This window comes from Pelodiscus sinensis, chromosome 8, assembly GCF_052426305.1.
Source record: "Pelodiscus sinensis isolate ZL-2025 chromosome 8, ASM5242630v1, whole genome shotgun sequence".
Classification (NCBI taxonomy): Eukaryota; Metazoa; Chordata; order Testudines; family Trionychidae; genus Pelodiscus; species Pelodiscus sinensis.
In genome coordinates this window covers 71281163-71296968 of record NC_143059.1, presented here as the reverse complement: position 1 = coordinate 71296968, position 15806 = coordinate 71281163, and the positions used below count along the sequence as shown (strand labels likewise).

At 49.7% G+C, this 15806-nt stretch overlaps 2 protein-coding genes across 4 annotated transcripts in view; one reads left to right on the top strand and one right to left on the bottom strand.

Annotated features, from left to right (window-relative positions):
• The window catches only part of CNNM2 (cyclin and CBS domain divalent metal cation transport mediator 2), a 226621-nt gene extending 220239 nt beyond the window's left edge, over window positions 1-6382 (top strand). Inside the window, exon 8 of the mRNA XM_075935558.2 lies at window positions 4966-6382. Coding sequence (XP_075791673.2) covers window positions 4966-5019 — 54 coding nt within the window. The 3' untranslated portion in view covers window positions 5020-6382. The remainder of the gene's footprint in view (window positions 1-4965) is intronic.
• Window positions 6383-6863: 481 nt separating this feature from the next.
• The window catches only part of NT5C2 (5'-nucleotidase, cytosolic II), a 93204-nt gene continuing 84261 nt past the window's right edge, over window positions 6864-15806 (bottom strand). For all 3 annotated transcript variants that reach the window (XM_075935560.2, XM_075935562.2, XM_075935561.2), the window contains 7 exons: window positions 13908-14015; window positions 13424-13490; window positions 12441-12611; window positions 11529-11580; window positions 11140-11200; window positions 9903-10079; window positions 6864-8608 (listed from right to left, as the gene is read on the bottom strand). In XM_075935560.2, coding sequence (XP_075791675.1) covers window positions 8369-8608; window positions 9903-10079; window positions 11140-11200; window positions 11529-11580; window positions 12441-12611; window positions 13424-13490; window positions 13908-14015 — 876 coding nt within the window. In that variant the 3' untranslated portion in view covers window positions 6864-8368. The remainder of the gene's footprint in view (window positions 8609-9902; window positions 10080-11139; window positions 11201-11528; window positions 11581-12440; window positions 12612-13423; window positions 13491-13907; window positions 14016-15806) is intronic.

Below are 15806 nucleotides of genomic sequence, written 5' to 3'. Positions count from 1 at the left end.
GCCCCCGCCCACGGTGCACAGCACGGGGAAATCCCTGCGGCCGTGCTGGGAAGGCGTGAGGCGGTTTGAGCCCTTTTCTATGCCGTTACCCACGAGGGCGCTGTGGCGTAGCGGACACCGCGGTGCGCAGGAGCTGCAGGGCGTTCAGAGAAGCCGAGGCGAGCTGTGGAGCTGACCGGGGAGCAGCCACCCACTGAGTTATGGATTCCCGGCGCTGGAAAGCCTGCCATGAAGTGAGCCCAACGGGTGTTTGCTCTGGCGCGGGAACAATCCACCCTGGTTGTTTTACATGAACCAGAATGCTCAGGACGTGTCTCCCTGTTGTGCTCAGGGGGGTTTGCTCCTCCGGCTTCGTGCTAATGCCGTGGCCGTCGGGTGTCTGGCATGAACAGTCGAATGGCCGCCCTGCCGCACTCTGCCCCGTGGTTGCCTCTGGGGATGCCGTTTGGAAGGTGAGAATGGAGATGGCAGCAAGCGCCCAGTGACTTGTGCTTGCTTGGCCAGGGAAGGGGTGCGCTCTGGAGCCTCCCCTGTGCTGTGGGAGGCCCCGTTTCAATGCAGAGGCCATGCTGCTTGCTAGTCTGGTGGAGGTAAGATGCCACAGTTGGGCACTTGAGAGGCCACAGACGGGGCAGAGGGGTTCTTGGCCAGGAGCCGTAGTTCCAACCCAGGGGCAGCTGAGAGTCGAGACGGTTTCCCTTAGCGCAGGAGATGTTTGCAGTGTGGATGTTGAGTTTTGACTGGTGCCCGCTGTAGCATTCGTATGTACCAGGAGAAATGGCGTCAGGGAGATGGAGGAGATCTTATTCAGGGCATCTCGGGCATTGCTCACTGGCCCGTTTGTGTTCCTGCAGCATACACCAGCCGTCAGATCACAGCGCTGTTCCTGTCCTCGTCTGGCCGTATCCGTCCCCCTGCCTCTGGACTCGAGCAGTGACCAGGCCACCTCCAAAAGCAGCAGGGGTCAGGGAATTCCCGCAAATGCGTTTCAGGCAGGCTTCACTGTTGCAGCTTAATCTCCGAACAAGGCCAGAACAAGAGGCGCCGGGGCAGCCTGACAGGCGGATGCATGTCCCAGGAGCTAGGTCACGTGGGAAAGGTCACTAGGATAAGGCAGGATTTGGGTGTCTGGCTGCTGGAGTACCAACTGCATAAAGCAAGCGGGGGCTTGCGGAGCAAGAGTAAGATAGTTGCTCTTGTTTCCTGGGTTCATGAAACGCTGGAGCCAGCGTGGAACTTTCTGGCATGTGCAGGGGCAGACAGAACGTCGTGTGGCCTGGCCAGTAACTTGTGGGTGCTCGGCTGCCTGCCTGACGCTTTCCCATCAGCAAATAAGGGTCAAATCGTTTCCATAACTCCATCCCCGCGAAGAGGCTTCTCCCCATCCCACAGGCATGCGCAGCCGGTGGATTGGAAGTGGGCCGTTTGTGGAGAGCATTTTGAAAGGCTGTTCCATTGTCCCCGGGAAAACTTCCGGGACTCTAGATCTGCGGCGCTGACGCTTACAAAATACAAATGTCTAGACTTTGAGAACAGCTTTTAAACAAAGTAAATCCTGCCATGGCCTCATCGTGAAAGGGCCAGTGACCTTTAGACGACTCCTTGCTCGCCCTTCGTGTTTTGTAAAACACCTTTGAGCTTGGGAATTACTGGATCTCGGGGGGGGGGGGAGGTTCAAGGAAGAGCCCCGCCCAGACGTCTGATTCCCACGGCAACTGGCAACGGACCATGAGGAGTCTAGATGAGCCGAAGATGCACAGGCCGGATCCAGCTCCAGAACTGCATGTGGGGAGGTGGAAGCCCCGTGGTTTTTGTTAGCCCTGGTCTGAACTAGCCCCTACGTCAGAACTAGCCCAGGTTGCACCCGGGTTAGGGTATTAACCGTAATCTGTTAGGGGACCAGGTGAAAATTAGCTCACTTTAGTGCTGTGGCGATTTAGTGCCTGGTTGTCCGACAGCTCTGGGTCTGGCTTCACTCACCTCAGTCTCCTCCGGCAGCTGCAGCCCCCGCTGCTCGAAGCTCTCCAGGGGAAGCAGCTTCAGCCCAGTTTTGGTCTTGAGTCGCTTGCTAACCCAGCAACAATGGGAGACTAGAAGCTGCCACATGGTGCCGATGGCGGGTTTGGCTTTGGTGAGATGACCAGAAAAGCTGCTGGAACTTAGGGTGACTGAGCTGCAGGGCCCAGGAAGCGTCCCTGCTTCGTAACTACAGGTGCTGCTACCCCCAGCCCGGCTTGCTGGAAATGCTCCATCCGGCCGTCTGTGAAACGTGAGCATAAGGAGTCTCCCTTCTCGGAACTGGTTTCATGGGACAGCTGGTTCCTTGGGCCCCGGAAACAACCCTGCCTTCTCAGCTTGTCCCACTGGATCAGGAGCAGCACTGTAGCTTGGACTGTGGATCTCACCTCCTGCTTCTGCAGCCGCACAGCTCACCAGGCGTGTGCCAGGCTGCCTGTGAGGTTCACCGGGAGACAGCAGCTGCTTTACAAAGGAAAAGCTGTTCAAAATGCAGGGGCTGTTCCCACCCAGGCAATCCCAAGATGGATTGTGCTGTGGCACTGACGCCAGCTACTCACGTGGTCATCGGTGTCAGGTGAACAGGTAAAGAACCTGAAAACGGTGCTGAACGAATGGTGACATGAGCTAAAAACGCCTGGCGCGCCCTGAGCCAGGAGTCACCTCTGCGCTGTGCGCAGTGTGTGCTTATATGTACGTGGGGCGCTAGTGTGAGCACGTAGCCAGGGCGAACTTTGCTTTAAGTCTCAAGGCTATTTACTGGCTGGCTGGTGGCCCGCAAGGTTTGCAAAACAGGGCTTGAGCCCACCAAAGTGCCAGACCCCCTGGCTAGAAGGGAGCCCAGAACTCAGGCTCCGCCCAGCGGGGGTGCAGTCCCGGGGGAATGCCCATGCTGGCTTTTATTTTGGGTTAGGTGTGTGGTTCTTGGGAGCACTGGTTGGACAGTGAATGGGCTCAGGTGTGGCTCTGGCCTGTAAGATTGCCTGCGAGAAGCAAACAGGTGAGCAGGATGGATTTGGGAATGGCTTTGGCTTTCCTCAGAGCACAATGAAAAAGAGGGGGACAGGCTGGTGTGAAATCCCACTGCACCCGCTTTTGGCCTCACGAAGTGGCCCTAGCACCAGACTGCGCACAGCACCTGCCAGGTTAAGCTTGTCCTGGAGAGGAGGTTCTTTTCAGGCCGAAGCAGTTTGGATTGGCCCCGAATTGGCTGCATGTGAAGCCCGTGTGCTGTGTGGGGTAGCAGAGAGCGGAAGCAGTGGGCTATTTATCTTCCACGTGATAGACTCCCTTGCCCTAGGCAGTCTGGATCCTGGAGGACCAGCCACATGGCTTAGCTAAAGAAAGTCGGAACAGCTGCTTTGCAACATCCCTTCCCCAGCAGCCTGCTGGTTCACTCTGTGAGCTGCCTGAAGGCCATAATTTACTCCCTCTTCAGTGTATTACTGGGGATCGACCAGGGGGCTAGGCCTGCTCTCCCCCCCAGCCCAATGCATTGTCCTGCACCCTACGCTGTCTTCCAACACACATGGTATGGGAACCCGGGCTGTGGAGCTCATAACCCTGCGCAGCCAGCGAGCGCTGTCGTCTGTCCCTCAAAGGCAGTATCAGTGTTCAGGGTCCTCAGCCTCGCGGCAGAGAGATGGAAAAACTGAAGATGGAAGTGACTCTGGCTTAGAGTGGAATTCTAGCAGGAGCCAGCACCAGCCAAAACCCCCTCCATGGTTGAAGAGGCAGCTGGGGGCAAACAGATGCTCCTGCTCCCGTGACCAGAGGCAGCTGGTAGGAGGAGAGGTATGGCCTATGTTTAGGGCATTTGTCTCTCAGATCCCTCTCCCCAGTGTGGCAGCTGGAGCTGGAGCAGCCTGGAAGGACAGGTGGTAACAGCTAGGGCTTGGATGTGGACACGGAGGGCTGGGGTTATCCCCCCAAAATGTTCCCTGCCTGCCCAGCTCAGGCACGCTGATGTTAATAGCTGGGGCCTAGGCTCCAGACAGAGCCTCACTTACCTATCCTGGGGGGGGGGACCAGACCCCTGGATTCTGTCCAAGCCATCACCAGTTCCCTTTACTCCTCTGCTGCCTTTGCATCAGCTCAGAGATTAGGACATAGGCCCAGCCTGTAGGCACCCCAGGTCCAACTCCTCCCACTGCCTGAGTGGTAGGGATTTGAACTCTGGCCTGCTGAGTGGTGGTATCTGCCTCAACCTCTCCTGTTCCACTTGGCATCTGTGGTGCCCAGCCAGAGGGCTAGGGGCCCAATGAGGTAGAGAACAGGTGTTCAAGGCAGTTTTGTGGGGCGGGGCAGGGCTTGAACCTGGGTGTCTCGCATGAGAAGTTAGTGCTCAAACCACCAGGCTAAGGGGCTGCTGCCTGTTGAAGGGGCTCAAGTACCAGAATTCCAGGAACCAGCTGCCTGTGAATCCCAGGCAGAGCTTGATGCCTCCTCAGGCCTGGCCATAGGCCCCATTCTCTTGCAGGAGGGGGACTGGGTCATACCTTGGCCTTTTCAATTGGCTAGTTTAGGTGGTGCCAGCTTCAGCGTGCTGCGAAGCCTTTCTTGCCGGCCGAACGCCTCCCCTGCCAGGCACCGAGAGCCTTCGCTTGGCTGTGGTCAGTTTGCAGGGAGAACGGCTGCAACAAGAGTGCAACTAGGGACTGTCTGGGCAGCTACTTTGACATGAGAAGCCCCAGGCCATATTCATGGTACCTGCTGTTATGGCAGCCAGGACAAAGGCGGCAGGACCCCTCAAGTCAGGCATTGAAACACTGAGGCTACTGCCTTCCCGTGTGTGGCTCTAGTCCTATGAGTGACACTAAATGAGAGTAACTGCTGCATGTTCTGCTTCTTTTCAGCTGGCTACTGTCTTGGGAGTGCACCACCTCAGACAGGGCGGGTGCTGCAGCAGCATGATGAGGAAACTATTTCTTTTGTTCATCTGCTTTACAGGTGGGGGCTATGCTGCTTTTCATGCTACTAGGGCCGGACGTGAACCAGCAGTAACGGTAGGAAACAAGAAAATTCTAGTGTGAACAAGCCTTTCATTTGGGGGTTTTTCACACCCATCTTCTGAGACCAGAATCTTTAGGGGGTAAGATTCTATTGCGCAGTAGCAATGCACCAGTATGGCAAAACCTGCCAGTGGCGCCTGAGTTCTAGGTACACTGCTCTAGCCAGATGGCCTCACCTCAATGCACTTCAGTAGCTATGGCGTTTGCTCGCTGGGCCAAGCAGCATCAAGATGGTTTATGGGACTGAGGCTTCAGGTAGAACAACATAAAGCAACTTGTATAATTAAATGAAGTGGAAATGTTATGATAAGCTCCAGCATTGACGTCAGCTAGTGCTGCAGGGCTCAGCCGTACAAATAATGATAAAACTTCAGTTCCTGCTGAGGGCGCTGTTGCGCTTCCCTGAGACCATCACAAACACCACTGGCAGCTCAGCTAATCTTCCTGAGCCATTACTGCACAGAGTATCGGTATTACAGCCCTGTTTCATGAAAGGGTTAACTTGAAAGTTTACTTACACACACTTGGTTTGTATTCTATGATAAATCAGGTAAAAGCTCCATCGTGGAGGGAGCAATTGGAAAAGCTAGGGCAGGAGTTAGCAGAACTTTTCCTCAACAGGAACATTGCTCCTCTGTCTCCTCCATGCCCTCCCCCAAAAAAGAAAATCCCCGTTTACCTGTGGCTGCAAGGGATGCTGTGGGAAGGTCTTTATTACCACTGAGGGCCTTTGGGTGGCATGGGCCTTAGAGGGGAGGGGACAGAGCAGTGGTGGGGGGAGGAGGTAGATGTGTGTCATTCTCCCCCAATACTCACCTGGACAGGTGAAACCTGGGCAGCTAGAGGGGAACCAGTGCCATGGAAACATCTGACCCAGTTCCCTTTGCAGGCAGAGCTGGTCTGTGTGTAGGTGCTGGCTACAATTGTCCCTAAAGTCCTTTCAAAAGCCAGTCAGGGCAACTTTCTAACCAGGGCAACTTCCAGGTAGCTGACCAGCTATTTTCACACTAGCACACATCCAGTGCTGTATGTCGGTGTGCGCCTGTGGAGTAGCAGCTACCTGCACTAGGGATGTCAAAGGTCACCAGGTAACCACTGAAACTCTTGTGGTTACCCGCCCGGTGGGGCTCTGCAGTATGAAGTGTAAATCTAGTGCAGAGCCAGCAGTGAAGCTCCTTGGGAGCGAGGAAGCCTTATCCTGCTGGAGCTACCAGCTCTGCTTTCAGGGAGGAGGCTTCACTGGTGCAGCGATGCCAGCCCCCAGGAGCAGGGCTGGCAGCCCCTCCCGGCGCAACTGCAGGGAGGTTTTAACGTGAGCTTTGCAGCCAGCACCCCAGGAGCAGGCCCCTGCTCCTGAGGCGCCAGTGTGGGACCTGGGGCTGGATGTGCCCCAAACGGGGTGGTCTGGTTGGCCAGAGCAGCCTCCTGTCAGGGTGGGCGGGGAGCTGCTCCAGCCCCCACAGTTAACCGGAGCTAGCAAAGCCTTGCCCGTTAACCTGTCACATCCCTAGTATGCAAACGTGTAATGGTGGATGAGCCCAGAATCCCTCCCCTTTGTATGCAAGGACTTGCCACTGGCTTACGCTCTAATTCATTTCCCACTTCTTTGGGGCCCTTTGGTCAATCAAGTTACCTTCTTCCTTCCGTGCACGCTTCTTCTGAGTCATTTTCAGGAGGCTGGACACTGCCTGCCTTAAAACTTAGCAACAAAAGTGCTGGACAACATTTCCTGAAAACCCAAACTCTCTGATAGTTTCCTAGCTCATCACTATGCCTCACGGAATCCCTACCCTTCAGGAGACCTTCCAGTAGTGCACAAAGTGATAGGCAATAGTCTCAGAATCATGATGGTTTATTGACTTGTAGACCTGCTGCACCAGCACCTCCTGCTGATTGTTTTTCACTGTATATTACACCGGCATCAGATCAAATGCAATTTGAGATTGAACCAAAAGATCTAAAAACAGGCCCTCACTGTACTCCCTTCACTAACGAATGGCAGTCTGGAGTAAGCCACGCTGCCCTGAGTACCACACCTTACAGGGAACAGGACCATACAAGATGGAAGCCCAAAGGGCAGAGACAGGACATGGAGAGCAGTTTGCAGAACAATGGAATAGACTGCACCATGTTCATTTCTGAAATGAAGGTACAGTCTGCAGCACCTGCAGGTCCTAGCACAGGCACTTGGCGACTAAGCCAAATCTCTTGGCTAGAACTGTGCCATGGGGCAGCTGCAAGGTGCATTGTGGAATTGAATGGGTCACACAATTGCACCAGCCCTGCATTACATGATCCTAGCATGGGCCAAGTTCAGACTAGGCTGGATGGCCTGAGCACAAACTTCCACTCCAGATGCTGTTTGGCTTTTGTATCTTTGGGATACTTTGATGCTGTCCGTTCCTTTCTTAAAGCTGAGCAGAGGAAAAAGTAACAGAAATTAGGGGAAAAAATAACTAACATAAAGATATGATTTTAAGCTCCTATGCTAACAATACTTGTTCAAAATATATGAGGGTTTGAGGAAGGGGATAGATGAGAGCACGGACAAGTCTCACTTGTTTTCAAAATGTAACAGAAATCATGCATTACGTGCCAACAATGAACCATTAAAGCCTTTATCCACCAAGGGGAGGACAACAGACTTTCCTACAAACCGAAAACTACTGAATGTTGGTAAGCACCAGAATCCCAGAAATCAGATATTGCCAGAGTAATTTAGAACACTGAACTGCTTATAAGGGGAAACTTGTGCTTAGCAGAGGGTAAATTCAATGCTGGAAGCTATAATGCTTCCCTGGATACATCACAGTATTTAGTACAGGGAGAATCTGTAGCCAAAAAGCTGTGTGTTAAGAACACTGGCACAATTCACAGCAGGATTCTTTTCAAACCATTTTGGCTGTGACAAGGCCTATTGCATCCTTCCTTCCCTGCAGAGACTGTACCAATACCAAATTGTTGGTAGGACGCCGTTCAATGAAAACCAGAAGAATTACATCAGTGGGACAAAAAAGGGAAAAACATGCAGCATCCCGAATATGTAACAGGACCAGCATTTTAGAAACACGTGTGTGCAGTCCAATCTGACTGCATTGTTAGAATCTCCTGTAGTACAGAATCCAGGGGCATGCTGAACTGTCTGCAAAGAGCCGATTTGCAAAAATAAAACAAAGGGGCTCCTCCTGGTTAGTGTTAATTTTAAAAAGGTTTTAGAAACTTTCAAAATGTGTCTTTGAAAGAATCGCACCCACTCCCCTGGAACTGAACAAGAGAATCCGCTCCAGCTCATCACTGCCACAAACACGTTTTATCTTCAAAGAGGCTTCATTTTTTCTTTCCTATTCCTCTTCCTCCTCCTCTTCCTCTTCATCATCATCCTCATCGTGGCAATGTGTGATTTCTTGAGGAGTCTGAGGGAAGAGATTAGGAGGTTTTATCTCACTGATGGACCGGGTCAGTTGATGCCGTTTGTAGTCGGAATCTTTGAAGTCCACTGAGGTGCGGTTGCGGGTGGCCAGAGGTGATTCCTTTTCATTGATGTCCACATGAATGTGCTCCACTGTGGATTCATGTGGCATCTACACAAAGACAAGAGAGAGAGGTGGCCTGTTTTGCTGTCCCAGGAGGAAAGCTGGGATCAGCCTGCAAATGCTTTAAAAACTTCTCCAATATATGCAGATACTAATGAAAAACAAGCATCTGAAGTTTGTTAAATATGCTGTACTGATACACAGCGTTGGGATTGTAACTAAACAGGCAGCCCCACCATGCTGTGTGCGCTTCTGCCATCACAGAACTAATAGCAGAAGGCATGGGGGCTTTGGGTTGGAAGTGAACCTAGTGCTGTAGTTTTCACTACTCTTTGAAGCACATAGCTTCTTACTGGTGAAGACTAGGGATGTTAAGAGGTGGGTATTTAATCGAGTAATCAATAGAATTTTTATTGACTACTTGATTAGACGATAGGCAGCCCGACTCAGTCCTGGCTCACGCTGGGTGCAGGTCCAAACCCCGCTGTGGCTCTGCAATTAAAAACAGCAGGAGCCAGGGAAGCAGGCTGCTTGGCTCCTACTACATTTTAAATTGCAGAGACGCAGCAGGGTTTGGTCCTGGACCAGCACGAGCTGGACTGAGCCAGGCTGCCTATCCAGCCAGCAGCAGCTCCTGCCTCACCGCTTTTGATAAGACACAGCAGTGCAGGCGGGCTGGGACGGGCTGCACCTCTGAGATGGTGCTGGAGGGAATCGACTGTTAAGCTGGCTCCCTTCAGCACTGACTCCTGCTTCCCCCCTCCAGGCAGCAATGGGAGGGAATTTATTGGGTAGTCAACTAGCAGACTACTCCTTTACATCCCTAGTGAAGACTAGTGACTTAACATCAATCCTGAGTGCCAGTAATTAGCCTCATTACAGCTTATGAGACTCTTCAATTGGAAATCCAGAATGGAGAATAACAAAATTGGTGACTAGATCCAGTGCTCCCCACCTGTCAATCTTCCTGCATCCCCAACTCTATGCTATTCTAGATGTGATACCATGCCCTTCATTCTAGGAACCTTTATAATTTCTCCTATCCTCTCTGAGCAGCCCTCATGATGGTCTCTGGCTGGTATAGTAGACAGCTTCTTGGGTGGCCAAAGTCACCCTAACAAGCAGGTGTCTGTCATCCTGCCCTAGAGCTCAGACACCTCCAGAAGAAGCTTACGCACCTCCTTCCTGTAATATGAGAACGCAGGTTTCCTATCTCTTCTGCACTACAGTGGTGATGCCCCAAGTCCTTAATACTGTTTATTTGGTTCTGCCAACAGCTCTCACTAACCATGGCATTTGCCTGTCGGGACTGCTGCTAGTTTCTCAATGGGTTACCACTCACCAGTACGTGGGCAGCTCTGAAGAGGTAGCTGAACGGATAGTACAGGAGGTTGATGAAAGATGCTGCATAGAGATCTGCATAACGCATCACCTGGCTGGCAAAGAGGGTCTGTCTTGAGCCACTACGGAACAGGCTTCCCATCATCCCATAGCACATGTCCATGTCGTGAGTCACTTTCTACAAGTAAAAGACAGATCAAACACTCTGGCCAGACAGCAAGACAAACTAAGAAACGGGGTATGTCTACACTACCACCCTAGTTCGCACTAGGGTGGTTAATGTAGGCAACCGGAGTTGCAAATGAAGCCCTGGATTTGAAGTTCCATGAGGAGTAATGGTAGTTCGGAATAGGAAGCCTAATCCGAACTACCTAGTTCGTGCCGCGTGTCGCCGCAGGCACGGAGTCCGAACTAGCGGACATTTAAAAATGGCGGCGCCCAGCAATATGCAAATGAAATTCAAATCCCGGGCTTCATTTGCAACTCCGGTTGCCTACATTAACCAACTAGGGTGGTAGGGTAAACATACCCAGGGAGACTGGAAAAAGACTGTCACATAACTGGGACATTCTGAGCTCCTAGACAGCTCAGATTCTGCAGGGGTCTCAGAATAAAGGGGCCCTTGTGTTTGTGTTCTAATAGTGAGAGACACCCCCCCCCCCCACCCACACACACACAATATCCCTATTCAGATCTAACAGAGGGGAAAGCTGTTCTGGAGCCAATGACATTTCATCATAGCTGCCGCCATATCACCAGGCTGTGATGTCATCAGGCAAACCCTGTTTAGATCAGTAGATGGGGAATTTCCAGGAAACACCAAGAATGCTGCAGGAGGTAGTGACAGAAAACCAGTAGGTGGCCCTTGAATCAGTACAGGATCAATGCCCCAGAATGGTAGCCAAGGGCACTGTGCTTCTGCACCTTTAAATCAGGTATAAAACCAGGTTCTTGACCAAGGGATTCTTCCTAACAGTGCAAGTGCTATCCCCAGCGTTCTGGCCAAATTCCAGCTGGAGTAATAACCTGCTGCTGCTTTTTAATTTCAGTTGAATGTGATGCACTTTACTTCCCTGCCTAAGTGATTGTGTGATGCTGCGGTATTGTATTGTGCTGCATTCCACCCCAAAGGTGGGTGCATTTTAGTGCTAAGGGAATTGGTCCCAGTACACAGTTATGTATTAGACTAGAGCACTTTGGGATCCTTCAGGACGAAAAGGTGTTTTTATAATCAATACCTTAATACGTCTCTGGATGGAACTGATGTCAGGGCGTTCATTGCTGCTACTGTCCAAATGCCTGGGTACAGAAAAAAATAACAAAATTGTTTGAAAACATTCAGGAAACGAGGGAGTTTAGAGGCTGGGTATTTTTTAGTCAGGAAGAATGGTCTGTAGAGGAAGATACGTTGGCTTTGTGGGTAGAATGCAGGATTATTAGGAGTCAAGGTCCCAGAGATCAACTCCTGGCTGCGCAAGACTCATTATGTGACTTGGAGAAAGTCACAATTATGCCGTGCCTCAATTTCCCTATGTGTTAAAAAAGAATATCACTTAATTTACATGGGACTTGTGAGCTGCTATGTGGCAGAGGAGAATTATTATAATACGAATGTTGGAATACTCACTTGTACAGCTCTGCCAAGAAAATGTCCAGACTCTGCAGCTCTTCAAAAAGGGCTGAATAATTCCAGAAAAGAGAAGAGGGTTAGACTGCTACAACTGAAAACCTGCCAGACGCTTGTCATAAGAGGCCGCGTGGCCAGAAATGGAAAATAAAGCAGAGTGTGTAGCTGCTAGGGTTGACGTGCTGAAAAACAGGTGTCTAATCGAGATGGTTCAGATAAAGAGGTGAATGCACACTGGGCAGGCCTGGCAAGGCTCAGGACTTGTTTTCTGGGACTGATCCCTGGTGCTTTAGGGCCCACATCTGCAGGTTTTATATAACTAATCCCTTTGTCATCAATGGGGCAATTTGTATGAGTAGAGCCACTTTCTAACAGGGCTTTTGAGAAGTGGCTTTTGATGGAGGGTCATACTGATCCAGTCAATAAAAAAGGGGTGGCTTATTTGGAAATAATTACATGGCTTGGAACACTTAAGGCCATCAGATCACAGCTTCTGTCCAGGCTCAGTTTAATAAACATCATGGGAAGAATTCAGTCGGAAATTTCATCCCCTTCACTGCACCCGAATGCAAAAGGCCCCTAGATGCGTCCTCGCTAAGAAGTGCCGTTGTTAGCAACAGCTGGGTCTGTGGTCTGAAAGGCTGAGCAAGTATTCCCTGTCCTTTTCCTCTTAGGTAATTGGGCTGCATCAACCCGTAACACACGGGGAAGATCTTAGCAAAAAAAAGAAACAAGCAGATGCATAGTCTCAGAGAGCTCTCCTAGACAACATATGACAAATACGGTTCCTAATTAAGTCTTGAAAAATATTGCTGAAATCTCCCATCGTTTACACTAGAGAAGCTGCAGTGAGGCCGATGGCGTTGCACCGGTGAGGAGACAGCAAAACCTGGTGTCTGTCTAGTTTCTTACAGCTTTTGTCAGTCCACACATGCAGCTCCTGGGCTAGTTCAGGAATCACTAGGAAGGTCCTCCAGCCCTGACGTTTCTTGGACTTTAGGATGTCTCCAAAGATGTGGTCTCCAATGTACAAAATGTCTTTGCCCTTGGCCCCCAGCAGGTCACAAATTGTATCTGAGGAACCTGAGAGGGAATGAAAACAGGACAGGCTCACAACTGTAAACTGAAGGGAAAGATTTCTCACATTTCAGATGCTACAACTCAGGTGCATACCTGTCACACAGTGCAAAAACAAGTGTCCAGCAATTGCAGCTACACACAGAAAAAACATACACTGACAGCCAAGACACAGGGGGTGGTGGGATACAGACAGCAAGTTGGTCGTCCTCTTCCCAGAAACCACCTTTGCCAAATGTATTATCCCTACTGGGCCAGAAAGCAATCTCCTCAGGGGTGTCCCCAAAGAGCCTGTCTGCTCCATACTGGCACATTACAACAGTGGCCAAGCACTTGCAGCTGTTTGCCCTGCAGGAATGTCTGCACAGGTACTTGGTGCTGTGGTTTCCAGCCTGTGGGCAGTATCGGGTTTTCTGTGCCGGCTCTCACCTTCTCCCCAAGTGAATGATCCAAACCATTTTCACGTGTCAGAAGAGCTGTGTAAGCCATCGCGCTCATTCCCATTGCCCTTCCTTGGAAGCAACATGTGAACTGGGCCAGAGGATTCTGGGTGCACAAACACCTGAACATGGCACTGAAGTATAAAAACAGCTGAGAGCTCCTGGCCAAGTCCCAAGCAGCCACAGCCCTCTCATGCCCTTTAAAATCCTTGCACAATGCCGAATGAGCAGCAGGCCCGCCAGGTTGCACTAACGGGCTTGCCTAGCAGAAATACCACCAGAGACTAACCTAACAACCCCAGATTATGCCAGTAGGCTGAGAAGCTAAAACTGTTTATGTTCATTCTACAATACACATGGAATTGTTCTCGCTTTTACCGCCCGAATAGACAATGCCATGCTGCAGGGGCCCTGTGTAGGTACCAATCTTCAACTTGCCAGTAGCCTGTAGAGAAGGGGAAAGAAATCGCTTTAGTGATGGGCAGTTGGTGTGGGGCATCTTTTCTGTCTGGTTTTTCTTTCTTCTCTTGAACCCATCTCTACCTGGGAGACTGGCGGCAACATTCACTCACATGAATGGGTTTTGTGTTTCACTCTTCCTAATGCAGCTTGCTGTATTATAATTTAGCTCATAAGGAGTCAGTTCTGCCCATGAGAGACACACACCTCTGACAGCAATGGGATTGACTGGGTGTAACTAAAAGCAAACTCCAGTCCAATATCTCCTATGAATTTCAATGCAGAGTCCATTACAGAAAAGTACATTTCCTTTTCCAAGGTGCCTAAAGAAACCATGTGGGATGTTCTCCTCATGCCATACAAGTCTTAGCACATAGAAGTGTGCTCTGCATGCTGTACTTACAGTGTCCACTTGGCGCAATACTGTGCCTTCTCCAAAAAAGATGGGTTTTCGTGCATCCACTAAAATTAGGTCAAAGTAGCACTGCCAGGGCTGATGAGAGCTTCCAGGCTAGGAAAGGAAGAAACAAGAACCATAAAAAGTGTCAGTTGCCTTCAGCCTCTTCTTCTCTAATCACTTATACATTTGATGATACGAGCTGTTGTATTTATTTCACCTTTCATCCTGAAGGATCCCAGAACACTTTCATAAACTAGAGAGAGAGGAATCGCTTCACACACTGCAGAAATGCAGCCACCTCTGAGTCCCAACATGATTGCTATTTAACATCACCAAGAAACACTAGTTTTAGAGGAAGCGAAACACACTGAATCCAAAAGAAATTCCATTGCAGGGAAATGTAGGAAACCAGAATGTAATAAGTCACAGTGGACTCTGGCTAGGGCTGTTACTGATAATCCTGTACATGCAATGGACTGGTTCCTTAAAAGTAAACAGAGTTTTGTTTGTTTGTTTTTGTCAGATGGGTCCCAACAGGATAATGTTCTTAGCACTATTCTATGGTAATGGCTAAGAAGGGAGAGTTCTGAAATATCAGCACCACTTCCTAAAGCATTTTGTTTTCCTTGGAGGTTTCCAGCCAGTATGGGCTAATTCAAGCCTGGCTTGGGAGGCTGACATCATAGACTGAGATGGAGCGACTGCACTGCACATGTAAGATAATCGCTCAGCTGTTGCAGTAAAAGATACTGTAAATAACAGCTGTCAGTTTGTGTGTAAAGGTGACATCCTGCAAAGATCCATGCTCATAGGTTATTCTGAGAGAGATCTCTGTAAAGCTTGAAAGCTTGTCTCTTCCACCAACCAAAGGTGGTCCAATTAAAGACATTACCTCACCTACTTTGAGTCTCATATCTTGGGACCAACACAACTGCAACTATCCTGCAAACAACACTGGATCCTTGTGAAGTCAGCACATGGCTTTGTGAACATTCTCAAAATGGTAGGAAACAGCCTGGACTCCTATCCTCATGGAAGCACTCTGTACCAAACCATGCGTCAGAGATACAAGCACCAATCAGCATTCAGCTATTCAGCATTACTTTCTCAGAAGGTGCTGAAATCAGCTGAGAGAGTGAGATGTAGGCCAGGGTTACTGACCATCCCTAACTGGTATTCTCAAGGATGCGAGGTATTTTCAGTGAGTGAAGAATACCAGAAATGGAAATAACCCCAGCTTGAGGTCATCGACCATCAGGGCATGGTACAAAGGCACATATTTTTGGATCAAAAGATTTTTCTGACTATAATCATCACTGAGGAGGTAGCAGCAGTTCAGAGATGGAGCTGTCTGTTTCCTTTACCATTTAATTTAACAAATGTTTAAAATCCTCTTGTTTTCATTTGTGACGCGTGCTGGTGCAATATTGACAGGCACATGTAAATAACGAAATAACTCAATGGAACAGGAGCTGAGTGAGCTATGCATTGTGTGACCGGTGAAGTAATCAATTAAGTTGACTGTACTAAGCAGACAAATGTTTGTCGAACAAATATATTTAAACATTTCCATGCCTACCTCTGCCCTCATTTAGACCAGCATAAATCAGGACTAACATGTCCGGAGGTGAGTTGAGATCAGTATTAGGTCCTAGATTCTCCTTTCCATTTACAAAGCCCTTTTCCTTGCCAATAAGATTTCTTACTGACATCTAAACTTTGTCAGTTTCATACTGCTCTTGAATACAATGTGCAACATTATTAGATTATGCTACTATTAAAGATTCTTGTTTTTAAACAATTGATAATCTCTCTCTAAAGGTTCTAGTTATCGTTTGTACATAAGGAAACTAAACAGCCAGTGTGTTTTAACTATACTTGCTAATTCCCATACTTGCTAAT